Raw genomic sequence first — 25830 nt, 5'->3', positions numbered from 1 at the left:
GGTCTGGAGAGTCCTCAGCACCCCCGCAGTCTCAAATATTCTGCATCTCTCCCAACCCTGGAACACTGCAACCCCACACTCTGTTCCAGAAACAGAGATGTTTAGAATTTGGTTTCCTCATTCGTACTGTGGAGATAATAATGGCTGCCTTGCTTTTGATTCCCAGGGAGTGTGAGGGCCAACTGATAAATAGGATACAAGAGGCTTTTGACGGGTCTAAGGGGCTAAATGTGGATGCTTCTAGCTCCTTTGCCAATCCCTGTTGCTTTTTGATGTGACCTGGAAGTTAACTAGTTCTTGATGTTACCTGGAAGGATGCAAAGGAGATTTCACAGAAGAGTTTGACATAACGCAGGGTTCCTTGGGCATGCTCGTCAATCACAAAGGCAAAGATAATCTCTTGGGTCCCCAGCAAGGGGATGAGGGTCAGAGTTGATTTGGCCAACCTGAGGATCAGAAAGAGGCATCTATGAGCTGCTGGGGAAAAAAAGCCAGGAAAGGGAAAAGCAGACTGCTACCTACTACCTGTGTGATTTGGGGCCACTTTTTCTCTCATCCTCAAGTTTCCTCACCTATAAAATAAGAGAATTGAACCAGAGACTAGATAATTTCTAAGGTCCTTTCCAGGTCTGACGTTCTATGATATAGTACCTATGGAGAAGGGATTCTTCTTGTGTTCCATTCCTGACTCTTACTCGTTCTGGTTAACCCAACTCAAAATCCCTTCTCTTCCCTGATTTACTAGCCCCTAATGATAACACCTGCTCTTCCCCTGCTGTAGCACTGAGGCCATCACCTTGCACTACATTCTTTCACCTCAATTTGTCTGCTGCTTTCTGTCATGCATGCATACCTAATTTCTCCAGTTTAGTATCATAGATGCCAGAGAGGAACTCAGTGATCCCAAAATAACCCTGTAAAAGCTAGTGGAGATGTTGAAGCTTGTCTAAGAATTTGATGTGCTGGGGAGTATCCATGAATGTCAGTTATCCAGTGTCCCATTGATCTTATGGTCACAAGTAACTGAGAATCAACCATCCCTTTCTCTTCTAGAGCTATGACCCTAATTTGGGGGAGACAGGTACATATGTACATGACCAGCACTGAGCAACAAACAAGTCTAGTTGACTGAATACAGTGCAGAATGAGGATCTGCCTTCTGCGTAATTTGTCCTTCACCTGCACTTGGTGTCCGTCTTGCACATTAAATTGGCCTTCAGTTTGGAGATGATGATGCAGATCACTCTGATAAAGATGAGGAAATTCAGCTGTGGAATAGAGAGGGAAGGATTTGTGACAATACTCTTATGGCAATGTACTCTTTCTTTTCCCTCTTTCCCCTTTCCCCTCCCCTTCCTCTATTCCTAACAAGTCTCTGGCTCTCCCCTCAGCCCCCAGCCCATCTCCCACCACTGCCTTCCATAAATTCCCTCCCTCCACTTGGGTTCACCTCCCCAAGGTCACTCACTCCTATGGCCATGATAATAGGCAGCCGGATAATCAGCCAATAGTTCATGTTAGTGTTTCTGTTCCAACATCTGGGGAGAGGAGGGATTCATACATGTACATCCATATGTATGATATACACAGTGGTCCACAGGCAAAGAATCACAGCCATATACAAAAAAGGAGAGATAGGAATACCCACATAGCACATGCAAAGTACAGCCAGGTAGGTACAAACAGGGATGCCGATTCTCCGAACACCTTTAGGGAGTCCCAGCCCCTAGGACCTATAACAAAGTCTGGGGAAATGGGCTCCTGTGGGATGGAGTCATAGTATACATTTCTGGCTCCTCCCTCCCCCACTCCCCACAGTCAGAAGTCCCACAGTCGGGCCTAAGGATTCCCATGGACCCTTCGGGACTGGGCCTCCCTGACCCTAAGCCCAACTCCCCTCACCAGCCCCCAGAACCCTTGAAGGAGACCCAACTACCAGTGTCTATGCAAGGCACCCACCCCTCATCCTCATACAGGTACTTCACGATGCCCCAGGGAATGACAAACAGCAGGGGAACACCTAGAGGAAAAACAGAGAGAAAGAGAGAGAGGCTGGCTGTGGAGACATCCAGCCTGGTGGTAGCCAGCAGGCAAGATGGTACAGACTGTTTACCAAGAGGGAATTCTGATCACCTCTCAGGCCACTTTATCACTCAGTGAAAAATGAGGGGAAGAAGAGACAGGTAAGGAAAGGAACCCCTACATTAGCTCTCTCCACCCTGGGGTTCTTAGCATGGCGCCCATGAACTTGGTTTATATCTATATGTTCATATAGATCTATATAGATATAAACACATACATACATATAATTTATACAGACATACATATGCATTTATATAGGCATACATATATACACATATATAGATATATAACTATATTTCAATATAATTGGCTTCCTTTATAATCTTATGTATCTTACTTTATGCATTTGAAATCAGGATTCTAAGAAGGGTTCACCAGGTTCCACCAGACTGCCAAAGGGCACCATGACAAAAAAGGTTAAGAATCTGTCTAATGTGGACCTCCCACCCAGTGGCCTTCGTCAATGTATCCACATTCTCTATTGTCAAGATGTTGGGACTTAGGCTCTGAGGCTTCAGTCCTGTTGATCTCCCCACAGGATCATCCTCATCCTGGTCACCACCATCATCATTCATTAACCTGGGGGGACGACCATCAAATGACACAGAAACAGGTCTGGCTTTCATATATTCAGGAGACAGTAGACAGAGACATTAAACAGAGATATACATGGACAAGGGGTGGGGGTAGTGGAGGGCAGGAAGAAGGTCCTAATGAGCTCACCTCCAGACATCCTTTGGATTCAATCTACTCTAACAACCATTAGATGGTAAGCTTCTTGAGGACAGGAACAGTCTTTTGCCTTTTTAAAAAAATCTCTGGCATTTACTTCAAAGCCTGGCACATAATATGTGCTTTATACTTCACATAGGTCCCCACAGCACATTTTGATGAAGTTGTACATCTAGAGAATTTCATTTTATGTTGTGTTTTTTCAGGTAAACATTTATTGAATACTCAATCATAAAGGACATTTTTTATTCATTAGACAAATTAAACTTAAGTTAAAACAATTAACTAAGCATTACTTTAAAAATATAGACTTTAAAAGTGAGGCACAACTTAATCCATTTCTTTGAGACATTAGGGTGTGCCTAGGTGCACTTGGCACACCCTATATGCATGCCTATGAATGCAAATAAATGATAAGTTAAGGAATTAGATGTGATTAAGGGGTTTTATGGAGGAGAAGGCCCTTGAACTCAGTCTTGGAGGAAGATAACTCTTCTAAGAGGTGGAGGGGAGGTGGAGTGCACTGTAGACATGGGAGGATAGCCTAAGCAAAGGAACAGAGGTAGAGTGGTGGAATGACAAGTTCCAGGAACAGCAGGAAGGTTGGTCTGGAATAAAGTGAAATAAAACTATAAAGGTAGGTGGGAGCCTGGCAGGGAGCCTGGCTGCAGTGGGACCCACTAAAGATTCTTCAACAAAGGCAGTGACATGATTGGACTGCTTTAGGATGTGATGTTGGCAGCTGTGCAGAAACTGGATTAGAGAGGGGAGAGATGGGAAGCAGGAAGATCAATTAGTAGGTTATTATATTAGCCTAGGTGAGAGATGCTAAGGACCTGAGGAATAGGGAAGTGGTCCTTTGAGTGGAAAGAAGGGGATTCAATGTGAGAGAGATGGTAGAATGGAAGTGATTTGGCAACTGACTGGATATGAGTTTATGACAGGTAGATGGTACACTAGATAGAGTGCCAGGCCAGAAGTCAGAAAGACCTGAGTTCAAATTTGGCCTCAGACGTGTACTAGCTATTTGACCCTGGGCAAGTCACTTAAGCCCGATTGCCTCAGTTTCCTCATCTGGAGAAGGAAATAGCACAACCCCAGTATCTTTTCCAAGAAAACCTCAAATGGGGTCACGCAAAGTCAGACATAACTCAAATGACTGAACACAACAATAAAGTAACTGATTGGATATGAAGTTTAGGGGAGATTGAAAAGTGAAGGACTCCAAAATTGTGAACCTGCTTGACTGAAAATAGTGATGCTGTCAACAGAAAAACAGAATTTTAGAGAAGAGGAAAGTTTGGGCTGGAAGATAATGAGTCTTGTTTTGGATATGTTGAGAGACCTAAGGAATATCCAGATGGAAATGTTCAGCAGGCAGTTGGTTGATCAAGGACTGGAGCTCAGAAGATTCCAAGTCTTGCCTCCTAGCTGCTCACTTCCCACATGTCACACACTGCCCACTGTACTAGGCAGGAGGATCACAGAATCACTAATCTCAGAGGGCAGCTAATCTATACCAAATGGAGACCAAATCTCTCTCTCTCACTCAGTATATATATGTGTGTGTGTGTGTGTGTGTGTGTGTGTGTGTGTGTATTATATACACATAAAATTATATATTATACATACATAATTATATATGTATATAATATGTATACATACATGTATACATATATTATATATGTAATATAGGTAGTGTATATGCATATAATGTATTCTCTCCCCACATGTATAGATACATATGTATATACACGCATACATTCATACATATACATATATGTGTTCATATACACACACATATATGTATACATATATCTCCATATTCCCATCTTGGAATCTGGTGACATATAGATATAGAAGTGGACATATACATGTCCATACACATATATAGGATATTAAATATAGGCTATCTATCCACATATATCAATGTATCTATAGCTCTCTATTTATCCATCCATCACTAGACTCCAAGAGGGAGACTTCACCATAAGTAAGGACTGAGATTTCGGCATGTCTTTCCTTATATCTCTCTCTCTAGCACTGTATCTTTGTGAATCTTTCTGATCATATTGAGGTATTGATGTTTCTTTCTCTGAATCTCTTTTGTCTGTATCTTCCTCTGTGTCTCTGTATCTCTCTGTTGTCTATTTTCAGGAAAGGTAAGGATATATATTTAAGTGTACAGGCATGGACACATGTTTGTATATGTCTTTATGGCATTTCCTTCCAGGGGATATTTCTTTTATTTGTTTAATATTTACAATAATATTTAAATATTTAAAAAATTAAATATTTTAAATATAAAACAATAATTTATCAAATGACAATAAATATAATATCTAAGTATGTTTGTATTTATTTGCCTAGTTGAAGGGAAAGGAACAAGAACTTGTTAAGTGCCTACTATGTACCAAGCACTGTATGCCAAGTGCTTTACACATATTATCTCATTTGATCATCACAACCACTTTGGGAGGTAGGGCTTATTCTCACTGCCCCTCCCCCCATTTCACAGTTGAGGAAACCGAAGCAGACAGAGGTTAAGTGATCTGACCAAAGTCACACAACTGGTATCTGAGCCTGGATCCTGTAGGCCCAGGTCTCTGTCTACTGTGCCACCCAGTTGCTGAGAGGCAGCCATAGCCTAGTGTCTAGGGAGCCATGAAGATATGGTTTTAAGTCCCGTCTCTGACGCATCGGTTAAGTCACTATAATCTCTTACTGTTCAAGGCAACTCTCTCAGGCTCTAAGTTATAGAGAAGATGCTAATCTTCACCGGTAGAGGGAATTCTCTTACCTGGGCATTCTCTATATCAGTGAAATAACAGGTCCTGTCTCAGGCCCTATTTTGACTTAGTGACATAAAGTAATCCTTGGTAGTTTGGTCTGGTACTAAATCTATAAATTAATTTAGATAACGTAATAACTTTTAGTGGCAGCTAGGGGGTGCATTGGATAGACTGCTTGCCCTGGAGTCAGGAAGACTCATCTTCCTGAGTTCAAACCTGGTTTAAGGCACTTACTACCTATGTTACCCTGGGTCAAATCGCTTAACTCTGTTTGCCTCAGTTTCCTTACCTGCAAAATGATCTGGAAAAAGAAATGGTAAAACATTGTAGTATCTTTGCCAAGAAAACCTGAAATGGGGTCACAAAGAGTCAGACATGACTGAAATAACTAAACAACAAACAAAAAATTTTAATCATATTGGCATAGCCGAACATTTCTTCAATTATTTGAGTCAGAGAATATTTCTGAGACAGGAAACTCCTTAGCCTTCACTATTATTATCAACTATCACCATCATCACCATCACCATGAGAAAGCCCCTTTCTTGGTCATCTTTATGCACAGACCAAGATCCAAGAAAAAATAATCATAATTTTTTTAAAATAGGGAACTCACATTTTTATAGAGCTTTCATGTTTATAAAATATTTTCCTCACTTATAATCCTATTAGGTAAGCAGGATATCATCATCCCCATTATCCAGACCAGGAAACTGAGATCCAGAGTAATTAGTTTCCTTGTCCAAAGTCATACGGTCACAGAAATGGAATATCCTGACTCCCAGTCTAGGGTTTTGTCCCATTAGATTATTTTACCCCTGCTTTTAAAGGAAAGTTGTTTCTGGATACTGGGGAATAGATGTAATGAACCCCAAACGTTGTTTCCAGGTTTAGCACAAAACAGATGTCCAAGGTTACTTCTTTCTTCTTCTCTACTCAAATTCTCAGCTCTCTAGTTATCTGAGTATCTATTTTTAGTAGACCACCTCTCACCCAGAGTGAGAGATAGTTGAAGATTAGGTTATTATCAACCATTTGCAAGGTCCCCTTAACAAAGACTTTCTTTTGTTGTTTTTAAATTTTTTAAAAACACACAGAGAGAAAGCCCTGCCCTAACTAGGAAGCATTACAAGCTCTCTGCTGGATTTATCTTTTTTTTTTATTTTTTCATGTAGAAAACAGAGGAACCAGGCAGGGGGAAGGGGGGACCACAAATGGGGAGTGTGAGGAAAATTTCAACTGTAAATAAGAAAATGAAACTCATTCAGGAAAATAATGTTTCCCTGGCACTTTAGTCCTCTCTCAAAGCTACCAAACCATACTCTGGTTACAACCTACACAGCTGTCTTTGGTAATGATTAGATATGGGATTTGGGGTTTCAGTGGGGTCGATTGAAATTCCTCAGTTTCTGAAATCTGCCTAATGATAATGACCAGGTCTTGAAGAACCCATGAGGAAGTTAGTCTCCTTCTCTTCTAGAATTGGGGCTCTACGGGTATGAAATACTGCATGTACTTGATTTTGTGTTAGTAGGTTTTGCTAATTTTTTTCCTCTTTCCTTTCTCTCTCTTTTTCTTTCTTCCTTTCTTTCTTTCCTTCTTTTTTTCCTTCCTTCCTTCCTTCCTTCCTTCCTTCCTTCCTTCCTTCCTTCCTTTCTTTCTTGTTACAAAGGATTGCTTACTGCTGAGAGGAAGAGAAAGGGGAGAGGAAAGGAAAGATTTGAACATGAAGGAAAGATAAAAACAAAAGATATCAATGATTTTTTTTAAATTCTTAACTTTAGCAGCAGTCAATAGTTTCTCAAACTGCCCTGACTTTGCAAGATTGACTGTCTATTTGGAGTCTCCAATGGGCTCTATTTCTTGAATATCTTCTTTTTTGAGGTAAGAGAAGAAACCTGAGAGATAAAGGGGAAAGAGCTGTTATTTGGACAAGTTGTAGACTGTGTGGGAGAGAAGGGAGCCTATACCTGCCTGCTATCTCTCCTCCACCTGAACAGTCTCTGTCTTCTTCAAATGTGATAGATCAGACCTCACTTTGTTTCACTAACAGCCTTTCTATTCCCTGTGAAAGCCCCTTTGACACTTGGTCTCTCTATCTTTACTTGGTCCCTCTCCACTGCCCTTGCTTGCCTTCTGGTCTCCATGGTGACAGGGCACTAACAATGATGATGCTGTTTCTCAGAAAGAGCAGACATCCTGTGGTTTGTCTCATCCACCTTTAGGAGATCTTTGCCTTGGCTGTCAGCCAGGTAGGGACTGGTCAGCTTAACTTAAGTGAGTCCCAAGAGTCCACTCTCCTGTCAGATTGGCAGGATTAGGCTGCAGGGATAAGGATCAAAGATGAACAGCTGGGAGGAACTTTAAAATTCATCTAATTCAACCCTCTCATTTAAAGATGAGGAAATTTAGACCTGGAAAGATAATTAACTTTCCCAAAGTCATAGAGACAATCAGAATTTGAACTGGCTTCTCCTTCCATTGTGCCTTGATGACTTTCTTGGAACTCATGTCTAAGAGACCTGTATATTTGAAGCCAAGAAAGGGGGAAGAAAAATGGGGAGAGAAGTATTAGGAAGATATTTAGAAAGGAGCCAGCTTCCTCTCTCAATGGTTGCTGAGCCTTGAGGAGAGATAGCCTGAGACTCTGAGAGCTCTTCAGGCTGAGGGGCAGGATGATTGAGTAGAAAGACCACTAGACCAAGACACTGGAGTGATGCCCTAACTCTGTCACTAAATCATTAGCTATGTGACTCTGGGCACAGTCACTTGAACATTTCTGGGCCAGAGTTCCCTTATGTATGAAATGAGAGGCTAGAAAAGAAGTCAGAGCTCATTTTGTTCAACCCTCTCATTTTAATAGATGCAAAAGCCAAGGCCCAGAGAGGTTAAGGGATTTGCCTGGTATCTCACAAGTAGTATAACGAGAATCAACATTTCAGCCTATCTTATCTGTCTTCAAACCCATCAAATACTGTCTTCTTTTCAATCTACTACACATTTATACCAGATCACAGCTTAAATCTGTGCACGCATGTGCGTGCACACACACACACCCACACACCCACACACATACTCCTAGTCCCCTTTATTCCAGGCTTTTCAAATACCTACAATTCATATTATGCTTTGCTCTATTTTGTTCGGCAAATAGTGCATCTAATTAACACATCCTAGGTAGTAGTGTCAACAGAAAAAAATGAAAATAAACCTGAAATATTGAATTTGTGACTCCTGGGCTAAATGGCTCTCTTGGGTTCCTTCCATTCCCAATAATTCTGTGATGGAGAGGACCGTCATTTCCCTGCTCTGTGACAGTTTTCAGGGTGATGAGCTTTCTTGTCTACATTCCTATTTCTCAACCCTTACATAAAACTTTTGACCTCCTCACTCCACTGAAATTGCCCTCTCTGAGGTCACCAGTGGTCTCTTAATTGCTAATTTTCAAGATCTCTTCACAGTTATTATCCCTCTTGACCTCTTGACTATTCAACACTGTTGCTTTCCTTCTTTTGGAGAATATTTTGCCCTCTCTAGTCTTCCATGACATTGATCGCTCCTAGTTCTCTTTCTATTTGGTGATTCCTTCTCAGTTCTTTGGTTCCTCATCCATGTCCTGTCCCCTGTACTCTTCACAAAGGCTGTGCCTGGAGGCCTCCTCTGTTTTCTTTAGACTCTATTGCTTGATGATCTTTTCAATTTCCATGGGTTCCATTATTATCTCTATGCAGATGACATCTATATAGACATGCTTCATCTCTCTCCCGAGCTCCATTCTCATATCATCTCCAGTTGTTGCTCTGTGGGTATCTGAAACTCAGAATGCCTCAAAAGGAATTATCTTCCTTTTCCTCCACCCCCAATACCTTCCCACTTGTTCCTCTTCCAAACTTGCCTGTTTCTGTTGAGTACCCCTTCATCTTTCCACACACCTAGGTTCATAATCTCAGAGTCATTCCTTGACTCCTCTCTCCCCATGCCCCACATGATTTGATCTATGTGACATCTCTTGCATTTGTCCTCTAGTTTCTATTCATATAGCAACCTCTCTATTTCAAGCCTGGATAATCTCCTAATAGGACTCCCATCTTTCAGTCTTTTTACAATCTATCCTCCATAGAACCATTAAAATAATATTCCTAAAGCACAAGTCTGAACATATCACACCCCTCCTCAAGAACCTTCCATGTCTCCCTTCTTCTGCCTTCAAAACAGGAATTCTTAACCTGGAGTCCATGAACTTTAAAAAAAAATGTATTTCAATATATTTGGTTTCCTTTGTAATCTCATATATTTTATGCTATGCATTTAAAAACATTATTCTGAGGAATACATAGGCTTCTCCAGACTTCCCAAGGGGTCCATGACATAAAAAAGTTTAAAAATCCCTGCACTAGAATAAAATAAAAAAGTCCTCAGTTTAGTATTTAAAGTCTTTCACAACTTGTTTTGATTGCCTATACTTATTTGTTACAAAGAAGGGCTTTCATTTTTTAGGGATGAGGAAAGAGTTGTAAAGGGAAGGAGGAGGGATAATGATGGAAGAAAAGAAAGAAAAGGAAGAAAGAGAGAAAGAGAGAGAGAAAGGAAGAAAGGAAGGAAGGAAGGAAGGAAGAAAAAGAAGGGAGGGAAGAAGGGAAGAAGGAAGAAAAAGAATGAAAAGAGAGAGGAGGGAAAGAAGGAAGAAAGGATCAGTGAAACATTTAATAATACACAGAATGGGATTCAAAAAAGCAGAGTGGTATGGGTCCTACAGTGTTAAATTTAATACGTACTTAAAACAAGCTGTATGTAATATATTCGTGGTCTCATAAATAATCCTCTTTTTATTATGTTTGTTGCTGTTTGTCTAGTTCATTTTAAAAAAATAGACAAAAAGCTCTTTCCAGTCTGGCTCTAGCTTGCCTTTCCAAGCTTACCATCCATTATTTCTCTTCATGAACTCTATGTTCTGGTCAAAATGGCCTACTTGTGCCTTGTACACACTATCTTCCACCTCAGTTCCTTTGTCTCGGCTGAACCCCCTGCTTAGATTGCACTCCCTTTATTATCTCTGCCTTTCAGAATTTCTAGCTTACTACAAGCCTCAGTTCATGGGCCACCTGCCTTCTATAGGAGATCTTTCCTGAGCCTCTTAGTTGTTTGTGTTCCCTCCCTCCTCTTGAAATGATCATATATAGAGTTATCTGTTCATGGCCCTTCCTTCATCCCTTAGAATTTAAACTCCCTGAGGTCAGGGACTTAATATTTTTTTTCTTCTTATTCCCAGGACCTAGCATGGTGGTTTGCATATAGTAGAGCTTGATGGATTGGGTTCCCATCCTTGGGCAGCTCTGGGTCCAGTCAAGTACGTATAGTCAATACACAGGACACATATAAGAACTTACAAAGGATCATGTTGAGGGTCTAATGAACTTCCAAGGAGACTAGAGTAATAGTGAGATGTGAGCCAGGTGGGGTCAATCTAAGGTGTTTTCTTGGGGCAGACGAGTTCCCTTCCAGGCAAAGAAAGTGGCCTTTGAAAGAACAAAGAGGTAGGCATGAGTAAATCGCTAGAGCAGAATCCAGAGACAGTAACAAGAAATGAGCCTACAGAAATAATGCTAGGTTTGAGAGGGCCTAGAATGGCAGGTGGATTGGGGGCCATGAGATTTGGAACAAGAGAATGACATGTGAAAATGCTATTTGTGGAAGAATAATCTGTCCATTTTGTGCAGAAAGGATTGAAGAGAGCCTGGAAGCTGGGAGTCAGTTAGGAGACAGTCCAGGGCAGTGATAATGGCAGTAAGAACATGAAGAAAGAGGTCAAGCTAAGAAACAAAAAGCCAGAGGAGGCCTTAGATATTATCTAGTCCAGTGGTTCTTAACTTGGATTCTGTGAACTTTTTCTTCATGGTTGATAGCTATGTTTCCATAGAATTATTTTCCTATGTATTTTGTTTTATGCATTTGAAAACATTATTCTGGAGAAAGGGTCCATAATCTCTACCAGACTGCCAAAGAGGCCCAAGGACTACCCAGCTCCAACAAGCCCTTGAAGAAGGGGATTGTAAAACTTTCAACGTGAGCATTGACACCTCTGAAATCAGCCAACGCTGCACATCAGGACTTGATTTGTTGTTTCGCTGATTGTCTAGACTTAAGGAAATGTTAGTAATGTAGATTAAACCTGAAAGTATGCCCTGTGCACTACATTTAACTAAATGTTAAACATTTACTAGGACACACAAAAAAATTAAAGTCCCTTGATAATCCCCTCCTCTGTTTTTTTATGGGTGAGAAGGCTGAGACCCAGAGAGAGGAAATGTTTGGCCCATGATGACTCAAGTCAGGTCATCAAGTCAAGGCAACAAGCATTTATTAGGCATGTATTAGGCACTGAGCTAAGCACTCAAGCAGTAAGTAGCAGAAGCAATCCTAAGACCCAGTTCTTCTGACTGGAAATCATCCATTATTCTTTCCAGGGCAATGTTATTCTTTTGAAGGATGAGTGATCAACTGATGGATGGTGGGGGTGCAAGGGAGAGAGAGTCTGATGTCAGGGGCACAGGGAGACCAAACTTACAAACAGTAATGGGGGAGATAACAAGAGGGACATTTTGGGGGAGGATGAGCTGTGGTTACATACAAGAGAAGAGCAAGGTAGGGTAGAAGGGGACAGGATTTTTTTCCCCAAGTGTTATCATCACCAAAGTTTTCTCAGTTCAAGGAAGGAAAGGAATAAGCATTTATTATACACCTACTATATGCCAGGTAGGCTGCTAAGCACTTTTACAAATACTATCTTATTTGATCCTCACAACAACCCTGTGAGGTAGGTACTATTATTAACCCCATTTGACAGTTGAGAAACTGAGGCAAACAGAGGTGAAGACTTGCCCAGGGTCACACAGCTAAGAAATAGTTGAGGTCTGATTTGAATTCAAGTCTTCCTGACTCCAGGCCCACTATTCAAGTCAGCTTTAGGAGGCTCCCAAGCTCTATCTCCCTTCCCCCCTCCAATAATCTCCCAACCTAGTCCACCCCCCCACTCTCCTCAGGTGAGTCTTTGCATGGTGAAAGGCAGAAACACAACCAGAAATGTTCCAGCAAAAAAAAGGGCACAATAATAGTCAGCAAACTTTTTTGGCTAAAACATTTCCAGCTGGGCTCCATTCATACTCATTGTTCCTTTCCAGCCACCCTTCCACTCCAACCCCTGTCCCCACCACCAACCTCCTGCTTCAGGCCTCCTGTCACATCAGCTACCCTTTCAATTACCCCAGAGCTCCCCTCCCACCCACCAGAAACCAAGAAAACCCAGTCTGATTCTCAGGAAGAGCTATCTTCTCTTCCCTTCCATTCTAAGACCCAGCAGGGACAGCAGATTTTGTTGGGTGATAGGGGATATTAAGCCAGTCTTCCCACCCTTCCCAGGTGAGACAAAGCACAGATAAACACACCTGTGACCTCAGACTCTCTCAGGAGATCCCTTCCCCCAAAACATACACACTGGTAAATTCCAAGGCCCCACAGTGTCCTATCCTAGACGGAAACCCCTTTTTCTCCTTCCCAGCTCCCAGTGTTGACCATTCCTTTGACCAAATTGGCTGCTAAGAGAAGGATCAGAAGAGGTGGTAGCCCCAACCTGCAGGGTGGAGAGATTACACAGAAGAGATTATGACATTGAGTGGGGGTGGAGGAAGATAGCCAGATGAAGACAGGAGGCTCTTCTTCCAAGAATTCCTAGCAAAATAGTGAAGTGAAGGCTGGACATTCTGAAGAATGTGACTATGGGGGTGGAGGCAGCAAGGCAAGAGCTAGCATGAAGGAACTTAAGAGTCAGGAGAGGTGTGACTGTGGGTGAGACACTTTACATTTCTGAGCTTCAATCATTTCAGCCATAAAATGGGGATAATAATAATTACAACAGAGAGGTAATAATGTGCCATGGTGGATAGGGAACTGGCCTCAGGCTCACAAAGACCTGGCTCAAGTCTTGCCTTTAACATATACTGTTCGACCTATGGCAAGTCACTTAAACTTTCTGTGCCCCAGGCAACTCTCTGATCTATAAATTGCAGAGCATGTACAGATGTGAACTGGTGAAGGGAATTTTCAAACTGGGAGATCCTCCCACTGTAATGATGGGTTTGATTGTCTGCTCCCCTCCACCCTATTTAACCTCTCTAAATAACTGTGCTGCCTACCTCACCGGTTTGTTGTAAGGAATGGCCTCTGTAAAACTTAAAACTTAAAACACAGCAGAAATGCCTTAAATACTCAACCTAGTGACTATGTCCCCCAAAAGATGTTTCCAATCATGTTCCTAATTGTAAGCTCACTCAGGACAAGGACTATTTCATTTATTCTTGTAGCTTCCCCTCAACTCTTGGCATGAAGGTCTGTTGGATAACAATGAGGGTAGAGGTGGTGGATAAAGCCCTAAAGACCCATGATCCAGCTGGGTGGGAAGAGGCAGGTGGAGTATGACTATCTCATACTTCCTGGGAGCAAGGTCCCCACAGGGAGAGCCTACAGTTTGCTATGGGATAACCCTGAGGGACCCAGGCCCCAGCTCCTTCCTCCACATAACCCCTTACCCCAGCCAATGAATACGTAGAGTCTGAAGACCCTTTGTTCAGAGAAGACAGACAGCACAAGTAGGGTGTACAGGTAGATGCCCTCCACCAGAAGCCAGTAGTAGTTGGCGGCCACACAGTACTGCATCATGATAAACACCAGGCGGCAGCTCAGGGACTCCTGTGAAAGGGCGAGACCCACATTAATGCTCATGGCTGAATAAATCTTTGCTGCAGTAAACATGGAACTCCCCTCAGCCAGGATCTGTGTCTTTCCCATCATACTGAGAGCTTCTGGGGGGGTGCAAGAACTTGACCTTCCTACCCCCACCTCTTCCACCAAGTCTGAAGATTTCCTAGAAGTAAGGACTATGTATTCCCCATAAGACTGGAAGCCCCCTGAAAGCAGACACTGAGTCTACCTTGTGAGAGAAGAGGATGCCACTCCCACAAGACTGGAAGTTCTCTGAGGGCAGAGACAAAATCTCCCCATCCTAAGATTGGAGGCTCATTAAAGGCAAAGACCATTTCCCCCACAATCTTGGAGGCACCCTGACCCAGGAACTCATCAGACTAGAAATTCCCTGAAGGTAATGACTTTATTTCTTCCTTTCCCCATATCTTCTTAGACTCGGTATATGGAATTCATTTTCATTATTAAGCAGTCTAATGTAGTGCAGTGGTTTCTCAAAGTGTGGTCTGGGAACCCACAAGATCAAAACTATTTTTATAATAATACTAAGATTTTCCCATTTTTAATGAAGTCAGCATCAATAGAGATAACTAGGAGTGTGCTAATGAATATTTAACAAGTGGCTTTCAGGAGAAGGGAGTATCCACAACATATTTTTAAATTTAATATTCATAATTCACATTTTCTCCATCACTTCCTTAAGTCTAGATCCTCAACAACAAAAATAAATAAATAAAGCACGGATTTGTTGTTGTCCAGTTATTTCAGTCACAACTGACTCTTTGTGACCCCATTTGGGGTTTTCTTGGCAAAGATACTGGAGTGCTTTGCCATTTCTTTCTGCAGCTCATTTTTACAAATGAGGAAACAGAGGCAAAGAGGGTTAAGTGACTTGCTCAGGGTCACACAGCTAATAAGTGTCTGAAGCCAGATTTGAACTCAGGAAGAGGAATTTTTCTGACTCAGGTCTTACATTCTGTCAACCACCTAGCTGCCTAGCTTTGTAGCATACATCTGTTTCACACTGAAAGTTTCATAATTGATTCAGGTTGGAGCTTGGCTCAGAAACAAAAGCCCTTTATGGGGTCCTTCCTTGATAATTTTTAAAGGGGTAAAGAGGTCCTGAAACCAAAAAGTTTAAGAACTGGTGAAATAGTGGATGGAATGCTACTCTATCTAGAAGACTTGGATTTGAATCCTGCCTCAGAAACTACCTATATGACCCTGGGCAAGTCATATGCTTCTTTGCTCCTCGGTTTTCTTACCTGAAAATTGGGATAATAATAGCATCTCCCTTACAAGAGTGTGATGAGGATCAAATGAAATGACTTTTTAAATACTTAGCTCACAATAGCAACCCATCCTCCATCAGATCTTTTCTGACCACCCTTCCCCTCAGCTTCTAGTCATCTCCCTGCCTAAACTTTGATCTCATTATCAAATGATTATCAAATATTATCAAGTTATTATAAAATTATTTATCAAGTAATTATTTTGATCAAATTGCTAGCATTAACATTATCAAATAATTAGCATAGTGCCTGGCGCATAGTAGGTTCTTAGTAAGTTATATGTTTCCTTCCCCCCATCAAAATGATCTAGTAATTATTTTGTATGATATATATATAATGTGTCTATATGTGTACATATATGTATACACATACATACACACACATACACATATGCGTGTACAAATTGTTTTCCCCCAATAAAATGTAAGCTCCTTGAGACAGACACTGTTTCATATGCTAACAGATTTGGGAAGGGACCTAAGAAGTCACTAAGTCCAAGTCCTTAATTTTATTGATGAGGAAACTGAGGCACGGGGAGTTGCCTTGGGTTACAAAGCTAGTGAATTTCATTTTTGTCTTTGGATTCCTAGTACCTAATACAGAGCCTGGCACACAGCAGGTACTCAATAATTGTTATATTATTCATTATTATATTATTATAATATTACTATATTATATTATTATATCACTATAATATTATATTACATATTAATTCTGTTTTAATAACATGTAATATTATATGTTACTATATTATAACCCTTAATGCATGTTGATTGCTATGGAAAGTATTTTGTAAAATTAAAGTAATATACACACATGGCCTATCATTGTCATTTTTATCACTATTTCTAGTGCTACTACTAGTACTGGTACTACTACTACTACTGCTACTACTACTGCTACTGCTACTACTACCCTTAGGTAAGCTAGGTGGCAAAATGGATAGGCCTGGAGTCAGGAGGACCTGAGTTCAAATCTGACCTCAGACACTTACTAGCTATGTGACCCTGGGCAAGTCATTTAACCCTGTTTGCCTTAGTTTCATCATCGTAAAATGAGCTGGAGAAGAAAATGGCAAACCATTCCAGTATCTTTGCCAAGAAAACACCAAATGGGGCCACAGAGTTATGACAAAATGACAAAACATCTACTACTATCTTTGGGCCTAGAGTCAGGAAGTCCAGAATTCACACCCAGCCTCAGATACTTCCTAGCTGAGTGACCCTGGGCAAGTCACTTAACCTCTACCTTCTTCAATTTCTTCCACTGTAAAATGGGGGTCATAATAGTACCTATGCCTCAGGTTGTTATGAGGATTATATGAGATAATATTTATAAAGCACAGTGCCTGGGAATAAATGTTTATTTCCTTCCTAACCTTCTTTGCCCAGCTCTCTCCTCCTCTCTCTATTCTCCCCTCATACTTTCGAACTCCCATCACCCCTCACACCCACTCCCACATAGACATCCATACACTCCTACCCACAGACCTGGTAGGAGAGAAGGCCGTCCCATTGGTAATGTTGGGTAGCTGTACCATACATCCACTTCAACACAGCATCCCTGATGAAGACCGACAAAGCTCGGAGGATGAAGGACATGAACAGATTCAAATGGATGTAGTTCCGGGTACAGTGCAGATGTCTGTGGGGAAAGCACAGCCCTCAGCCCCACCACTGTCCAGCACCAGCTTCCATGTGGTGGTCTTACCTCACCCCACTCCATCCTACCATTTTTATGCCAGGGCAGGTCAGCATCAGCTGTCAGAGTTCCCCAGTACATAGTCATATGGCCAAGTATGTACATGCTTGCATGAATACATATACACACACACACACACACAGCACCTAACATCTATAGATATATCTAGATATCTAGATATATGTGTCTAGATATGTATCTATATCTATTTTTCTATATCCATATATCATCTACTACATATCAGGTACTGTGGTAAGCACTTTACCTCATTTGATCCCTACAATAACCTTGGAACGGGGGAAGTGCTATTATTATACTCATTTTACAGATGGGGAAACTGAGGCAGAGAGTGGTTAAGTGACTTAAGTTCAGTCATTCAGCTAGCCATTGTCTATGGTTGAATTCGAACTCAGGTCTTCCTGACTCCAGGTCCAATACTCCATCCATTTTACCACACGTACGTGTGCACATTCACACACACATACACACACACATACTCATAGAACAGCAACAGCACCTAACATCCATCCATCCATCCATCTATCTATCTATCTATCTAGATATCTATATCTATCTATCTATCTATATCTATATCTACATAGATACATATAATATGTATATATATATAAAAAATCTACTACATGTCAGGCATTGTGGTATGTGTGTGTTTGTCCTTCGTTGCCAAAGAAGACCATGCCATCAGAGAAATAATGACATGACTCGCACTTGACTTTGTTTTCAGTGAGGGAGGGCTGTGCAGGTCACCAGCCTCATTTCTCCTCCAGAGCCATTTGAATCCAGTGACCAGATATTCATCAGGTTGACTGGAGATGACCTGGGATGAAGCAATTGGGGTTAAGTGATTTGCCCAAGGTCACACAGTTAGTGAGTGTCAAGTGTCTGAGGTGAGATTTGAACTCAGGTCCTCCTGACTCCTGCACTGGTGCTCTATCCACTGTACCACCTAGCTGTCCCCAGGCATTATGGTAAGCACTTTACAAATATCTCATCTGATTCCCACAATAATCTGTGGGGGAGGTGTTTTTATCTCCATTTTACAAATGAGGAAATTGAGGCAGAGAATGGTTAAGTGACTTACCTAGGGTCACCCAGCTAGTCATTTTCTATGGTTGGATATGAATTCAGGTCTTCCTGACTCTAGGCCCATGACTCTATCCATTCCAAAACATATACACGCACACGCACACACACACGCGCACACACACCCCACTTCCTAAATAGAGTTGAGCCAGTGACTACAAAGCATCTCCCCATTGACTCCCAGTGGGACTCTTCCCCTCCCCTACCCCCAATGGAGCAAAAGGAGCAACAGAACATCTGAAATGGTAATGGGTTAGGTCTAGGCTGCCTGCCTACTACCTGGCATATATTAAGCACCTACTGTGTGTCTTCACTGAGTGAAGTGCTGGAGATACAAAGAAAAGCCCTCATCACCTTAAAACCTCCTGTTGCTCTCCACTGCCTATCCAAACCCTTCTACCTGGCATGCAAAGTCTTTAAAAAATATTTGAAGACCACCATGAATAAAGTCTCCTTATTCTCCCCTTCCCTTGCCACCCTCTCACCCTCCATGTCACACATTTTCCCGACTACATGTCCGAGTTCATGCTATTCTCCCTGTCTAGACAAATTTCCTCTCTTTTCCCCTATTTAACAGATGGTAGCCAGCTTTCAAAGACTAGTTTATATTCAGGCAACAAATTAGAATGGTAGCTGTTAGGATTGAGGCTTGACCCTGGGGAAGGACTTTGTTTTGGGAGCTGATTAACACCAGGAAGGTCATCTCAGTGAATCATCAAACCTGGACTGTTGGAACTGGAAAGATCAGCTCTTCCAACCCCTCCATTTTACAAATGAGGCCCAGACAAACAAACTGGCTTCCGTAGGATTACATAGCTAATTAGCGATAAGCCGAAATGAAAATTTAGGCTTCCTTAAATCTGGACTTAATTCTAGTGACCTTTCTACTATTTGTCATTTTTAAGAGATTATAGAAATCTTTAAAAAAAACAAAAACAACAACCCAACAGGAATGGGAGATTTTGGATGAATCTACCTATTAGAATCCTAACATGAGATTCCTAGAATAATATTGTCTTTATGGTTCAAGTGATTTTCAGTCAGATCCTATACTTCATGACCCCATTTGGGTTTTTTGTTTTTGTTTTGTTTTTTACAAACTTCTCCAATGGACTAAGGTAAACAGAAGTTAAGTGACTTGCCCAGGGTCACACAGCTAGTGAGTATCTGAGGCTACATTTGAACTCAGGTCTTCCTGACTCCAGGCCCAGTACTTTATCCATTGAACCATCTTACTGCTTCTTTCCTAGCATAATAGATACTCAATTAATGGTCACTGATTTTTATTTTAGTCCACTGAAAAGAAGATGGACCTTCCCAGAGGCATTCCTTAGGACTGGAGAATTAAATCTAGCAGAATCCTCAGACCAACTCCGTTAAGATCATAGATGATGAACTGAAGTACAGAAAGGGGATTCAAACCCAGGTCTTCTGACTCAAAACCCATCATCCTTACTTATTATAATACTCCATTGCAAAGGTAGGGGCAGGCTGCAGTTGTAGAGAAGATCCCATCCCCACTTTCCCCCATCCTGACTCCAACATTTTTCCTACCCAGTTCCCATTAGTTACCTGAATCGAAGGAGGATGGCTGTGGCGATGACCAAAGCTGAGAAGGACAGCGCATAGCCCACAGTGTAGATGACGGTGAAAGACAGAAGCTGCTCCTCAGGGTGGCTCTGTGTGGGTATGGGTTGGGGGAGGGACAGGGACAGGGACAGGGCTGTTATTTCCAATCTCCTCCCCACTCAGACCAGTATGATAGTGATCTCCCCCAGCTGTGGTACATCTGGTCCATAGAGTCTACTTGGGGCTTGAAATCATCTCCAACAATCTTGGCCCATTCCTTGCCCACTCCCTTGGATCATAAGAGCCAGCTTCTGGTTTAAGGGATGAGAGAGGCAGAGACAGTTGTCTGCATGCTCCTAGGGACACTACAAGTGGTCTCTCAGGTAGGGGGAATAGTACCTGGAGGATCTCCTGCTAGAGCAGGACAGGTCACCCCAGTGACCCAGAATGCATTCTATGCACAGAACCTGAAAGTAGGGGATGGATGATGATCCAGGTGAGTTCATGACTTCCCAGAGCCTTCCAGCCCAGATTGATGTCTTGTCCTGATTCCTTCTCACATACAAGTGGATCACTCTGTTCCCCTCTCCAGTTATCATCCACTTAGCCTTCCTTTCCCCTAGTCTGTTCACACCCCAGCTTACCTCTTCTGACCAGTCTTCACACTCTGACAGGTCCCTCCAGGGCATGCTGGAGTTTTTGTCCTGTAGCCACACTCCCTCCTTTGTGCAGAATCGATACACATGTCCCTGAGACACTGAGGGGAGAGGAGAGACCCAAGAAGATTGACAAGATGGAAATATGGAGAAAGAGAGAGAGAGAGAAGGAGTAGATACAAGGAGAGATGGAGATATTGGGAGACAGGAAGTTGGGAAAACAGGAAATATGGGGAAATGGATAGGAGACATGGAGATAGAAGGTAAGAAAAATGGGAGATGAAGATATGGGAAGAAATGGGAATTTGGGGATGCAGGACAAGATTATGAAAGACAGGATGATTGAGAGAACATGGAGAAATAGGCAGAGAAGGAGATATGGGGAAATGGGGACAGAAAGATGTTGTTAGCTACCAGAAAGAACACACATCCTAGCTTCTCTCTCTTCTCCACGTGCCAGGATAAATAATTAGGTAATTAGGTGCCTCACATACTCTCTGCCTCCAATCACCAACCCAAAGGACAGTGCATTCTTTCATCTCCTTCCCTCCCCCTTCTTGACTCCCCAGTCCAGATTGCCATAGGTAGTATTAAAAGTGTCAAGTCGCCAATGAAAAATCTTCTTACTCCCATCTCAGTCCTTCCAATCCCCTCTTCCTCTCCTCTGAGTGAGAAGTGAGCCTTCTTCCTCTGATAAATACCCCCACAGTAGCCTCAAACCTTCTCTGACCTACTTCCCAACAGATATGCCCTTAACTCTGATCTTCAAAAAAAACCCCAACAACCTCAAGGGTAGGAACAACTCTGTGGATGCTGCCCATGGCTGGAGGAAGGATGGGGAGAGGACACTGGCAGGAATGGTAAAGTGTGGTGTGGGCAGGGCTGATGGAGGAACCAGGAGGAGGAAAAGAAGGCCTAAGCATCTCAAGGAGAAAGGAAGTGGGGGAGACAGAGGAGAGGAAGGATAAATAACCCTTAAGATAGGAAGACCTGGAGATGAGAGAAATACAGAGTGGAAGTTCAGAGGAGTAAGCTAGCTGGGTTTGTTTAAGGTGGAGGACCCCTAGGGGTAAGATTTTTAGACTCTGTCTCCTCCTCTTTGCTCCTAACCATCAAAATTGGCATTTGCTAAGAGATAGTTTGGTGCCAACAGGTCTTTAATGAGACAAGCCTTTTCCACATCCCTGCTTACAGCTTCTTAATCACACCCACTAAACGATGTAATGACTGCTCTGAGGGGAGCAAGTTGGCCAGCCCCCACTATTGCCTGTCATGCTTCCTCTGAGACACATTAGGTCAGTGTCTACCTCCTGCTCTTTTCCACAAAGTGTCCTGAGTAATTGCCATAGGCAAAGCTTTGTGCTGGGTTCTGTGGGAGATAAAGTGGAAAATAAACGGTTCTTATGTCTCCCATTCTGATGAGGGAGTCTCAGCCCCTGCCCTCAGCACCCTGACCCCACTGTGTATGTGCATGTGTGTGTGTGTGATACAGAGATGTACACAGCATTATGACAAACAAAAATGCATCATATAAACCAAAGGGCTACAGTGTTCATTTCTAAGCCTGGAATATACTCCAATACTACCCCTCCCTACTGCCTCCTCTCCATGGCATGGTTAAAGGTTTCCTCTTCCCTGCAAGACCATCTATACATGAAAGATTTCTCCAAGGCAACTAGCTATGTCAACTAGTAGATCAGATGGCATTTTTTGTCTTTACATTCTACTGGAGAATACAGCTGAAAAGTAAATAAAGATAACTGAGAGAATGCTAACAAATGGGGGATGAAAAAAGTAGATGTGTATCTGAACTGAGTCCACAAGGTAACTAGCGATTCTTCAAGGCAGAGGTGAATAGGGAGAGCATACCAGGTATGGGGAAAGGGGAGGTGCAGTCTGTGAAAAGGGCAGAACATTTGTTCATTCAAAGAACAAGCGATCTGGAACGTAAAGTTCACAAAGAGCAGTAATATACGAGAAGTCTAGAAATATAGGAGGGAGCCAGATTGTGGAGAGCTTTACATGACAGACCAAGGAATCTATATTTTATCAGGCAGCTAGATGGTACAGTAGACAGAGTTGAGCCCAGGGTCAGGAAGACTTGAGATCAAATCCAGCCAAAGATACTAACTACCTGTGTGACCCTGGGCAAGTCAATTAATCTCAGTTCCCTCATCTGTAAAATGGGGTGATGTAGTTGGGCTTGTGTCTTAGGACTATTATTTTGGCAATTCTATGGTGGACAGGTTAGAAGAGAAAAATAGTGGAAGCATGCTGAAAGATTAATTAAGAGGCTTATACAGTACTCCAGATGACAGGAGATGAAAGACTCTGAGTGCAGAAAAAGGAACAAGTCCAGGAGACTCAGAATCACAAGATTTAGCAATTGCTAGGATGGGGGTGGGGGACAGGGAAGGGCATGGTAACAGTCAAAGATTATTTGAAGGTTGTGTACTTGGTGATTGAAAGGATAGTGGTACCCTTCACAGAAATAGAGAAGTTTGGAGGAAAAGCAAGTTTAGGGGAAAAGATAATGAGCTCCATTGAGTGAAAGTGGCCAATGGGACATCCAGATGGAGAGGTAGTACAGGTAATTGTGGGACTAAAGCTCAGGAGAGAGATTGGGGGCTAGACATATAGATTGGGAGTCATCTGCAGAGAGATGAAAATTGAACCCATGGGAGCAGATCCCTAAGAAAGTAGAGATAGGAGGATGTAATGCTAATGAGAATTAAAGATCTTCCCCACCTATTAATGAGTCTACCCATTAAGCGGAGCTTGATTTGGGGAGGCCCACACCTTTTGTTAATTTCTAACACAGTGCTTCTCAAGGCTTCTCTGACTCTGAAAAGTGTATAAATACTCTGAGGTGAGGTTTTACTTTGGGGTTTACTCCTAGGAAGTGTTTGGCCAGACAAGACTATGGGCAGCTGCTAAGGAGCCCCTTACCCCCAGCTTTGAAAACTCAGATGTTGGTACTTCTCTCTCTGGTAATTATGTATGTATGGTCAGACAGCTGGATCTGTCTATTGATCTGTGATGTATGTATTGCTTAAGGTCAGTCAGTTGGAAGCCCTGTCTGTTGATTATTATTTCTTTGTACTTTCTCTGAAGTTCAGGGCGCGGACTTTTTCCCCTGAATGATGTGAATGATGTATGTGTTTGATTAAAGTAGATTGTTGACCCCTCAAAAGTTTCTTTCCTTTTAGAAAAGCAGATCTAAGAACCTGTGCAGCAAGCCCTCTTGTATATGTTGGGTTCCTTGCTGACAGAGAGAACTAGAACGGAGCCTTGGGGTCCTTCATATTTAGTAGGTACAAAATAGTTAATGATCCTACAAAAGAGACTGAGAAAGAGCATTCTGGACAAGAGAAGGACCAATAGAGTCATGGAAACCAAAGGAGGAAAAAATATGTAGGAGGAGGGGATTGTCAAAACGCTGGCTGGTTAGGTCAATACGGACACATACATCTCTTAGAAAAACAATAGGTATGATCTGATGCAGAGTGAGGTAAGCAGAACTGGGAGAACAATTTCTGTAATGACATTATAGAGAAAAACAACTTTTAAAGTCTTTAGAATTCTGATGAATGCGATGAAAAACCATGATTTAAGAAGACGAAAGGTGAAACATGGCATTCACCTGGCAAAGAGCTGATAGACTTATACTGAAGAGAGACTTACATAGATTTTGGAGCATGGTCAATGTGGGAATTTGTTTTGCTAGACTAAAATATATGTAATGAGCATTTAATTTCATTTTGATTGTTCAGTGGGGGAGGGGCAGTGAGCTTGTGAAATAATAAATGCTTGTGAAAATAATTAATTTAAAAGAATAACATTGAAGACTAGATGTGTGCTTTCATTGATTGTATGTGTGTTCGTCCTTTGTTGCCGAAGAAGACCATGCCATCAGAGAAAATGATGACATGATTTGCATTTGACTTTGTTTTTTGAGTGAGGGAGGGCTGTGCAGGTCACCAGCCTCACTTTTTCTCCAGAGCCATCTGAATCCAGTGACCAGATATTCATCAGGATGAATGCAGATGACCCAGCATGAGGCAATTGGGGTTAAGTGACTTGCCCAAGGTCACATAGCTAGTGAGTGTCAAGTGTCTGAGGTGAGCTTTGAACTCAGGTCTTCCTGACTCCTGCACTGGTGCTCTATCCACTGTACCACCTAGCTGCCCCTTTCATTGATAGAGGGAACTCCTAGAGGAGGAAAGTCTCTTTACTTACTCAGATCAGCACCTTCTAGTCTTAGAGTCACATACTAAAGCAAATGAGAGGTTTTTTGTTGAGTCATTTCAGTCATGTCTGACTCTTTGTGACCCCAATGGGACTTTTCTTGGCAGAAATACTAGAATGATTTGCCATTTCCTTTTCCAGCTTATTTAACAGATGAGGAAACTAAGGCAAACAGGGTTAAGTGACTTGCCCAGGGTGATATAGCTAGTAAGTGTCTAGCACAGGATTTGAACTCAGGAAGAGTTTTCCTGACTTCATATCTGGCACTCTATCCACTGTGACACCTAGCTGTCAACTGAGAAGTTGCCCAGAGTCACCCACTATGTGTCAAAAGGCATGCTTGAACACAAAGTCATCCTGACTTCTAGGAGGAAACCTCAGTGGATAGAACACTGGGCCTACAGTCAGGAAGACCTAAGTTCAAATCCAATCTCAGAAATTTATTAGCTGTGTGACCCTGGGTAAGGTACTTAATCTCTGCTTATTCCATTGGAGAAGGAAATGGCAAACCACTCCATTACCTTTGCCAAGAAAATCCCAAAGACATGGTCCATGGGGTCATGACACGATTGAACAAAACTTCCTGGTTTCTAGTCCAACTCTATCCATTATATAAATGTAAGCTCTCAAAATGCTTCCTCTTTGGAGCTACCTCCACTGATGTCTGGAACCTAGGGCCTCATCCCTCCCCATCCTTTACAAAGAAGATGAACAAAGTCAAATATTAATAGTGTAAAGCTCAGCTTTCACCCTCCTCATGATTTTTATATAAAAACCCCAAGAGAATATGCAGTAAAACTCCATTAATTATGATTTTGCTAGCTCAGAGTTTGCATTAACTTTGGGCAAGGCTGATGCTGAAGTTAGCCATGACATTCTCCCCAAGGAAAGGTTTCCTGAGCA

At 42.1% G+C, this 25830-nt stretch overlaps 1 protein-coding gene across 2 annotated transcripts in view; it reads right to left on the bottom strand.

The window, feature by feature from the left end:
- Positions 1-25830, bottom strand: part of GLP1R (glucagon like peptide 1 receptor) — an 88868-nt gene that overhangs the window by 15398 nt on the left and 47640 nt on the right. For both annotated transcript variants that reach the window (XM_072641993.1, XM_072641994.1), the window contains exons 4-11: positions 20668-20780; positions 20027-20133; positions 17143-17296; positions 14189-14348; positions 1960-2020; positions 1469-1538; positions 1180-1268; positions 308-446 (exon numbers count right to left, since the gene is read on the bottom strand). In XM_072641993.1, the coding sequence (XP_072498094.1) occupies positions 308-446; positions 1180-1268; positions 1469-1538; positions 1960-2020; positions 14189-14348; positions 17143-17296; positions 20027-20133; positions 20668-20780 (893 nt within the window). The remainder of the gene's footprint in view (positions 1-307; positions 447-1179; positions 1269-1468; positions 1539-1959; positions 2021-14188; positions 14349-17142; positions 17297-20026; positions 20134-20667; positions 20781-25830) is intronic.

This window comes from Notamacropus eugenii, chromosome 2, assembly GCF_028372415.1.
Source record: "Notamacropus eugenii isolate mMacEug1 chromosome 2, mMacEug1.pri_v2, whole genome shotgun sequence".
NCBI classification, from domain to species: Eukaryota; Metazoa; Chordata; class Mammalia; order Diprotodontia; family Macropodidae; genus Notamacropus; species Notamacropus eugenii.
The sequence above is the reverse complement of the archived record's forward strand: the minus strand, read 5'-3'. Positions and strand labels throughout refer to the sequence as shown.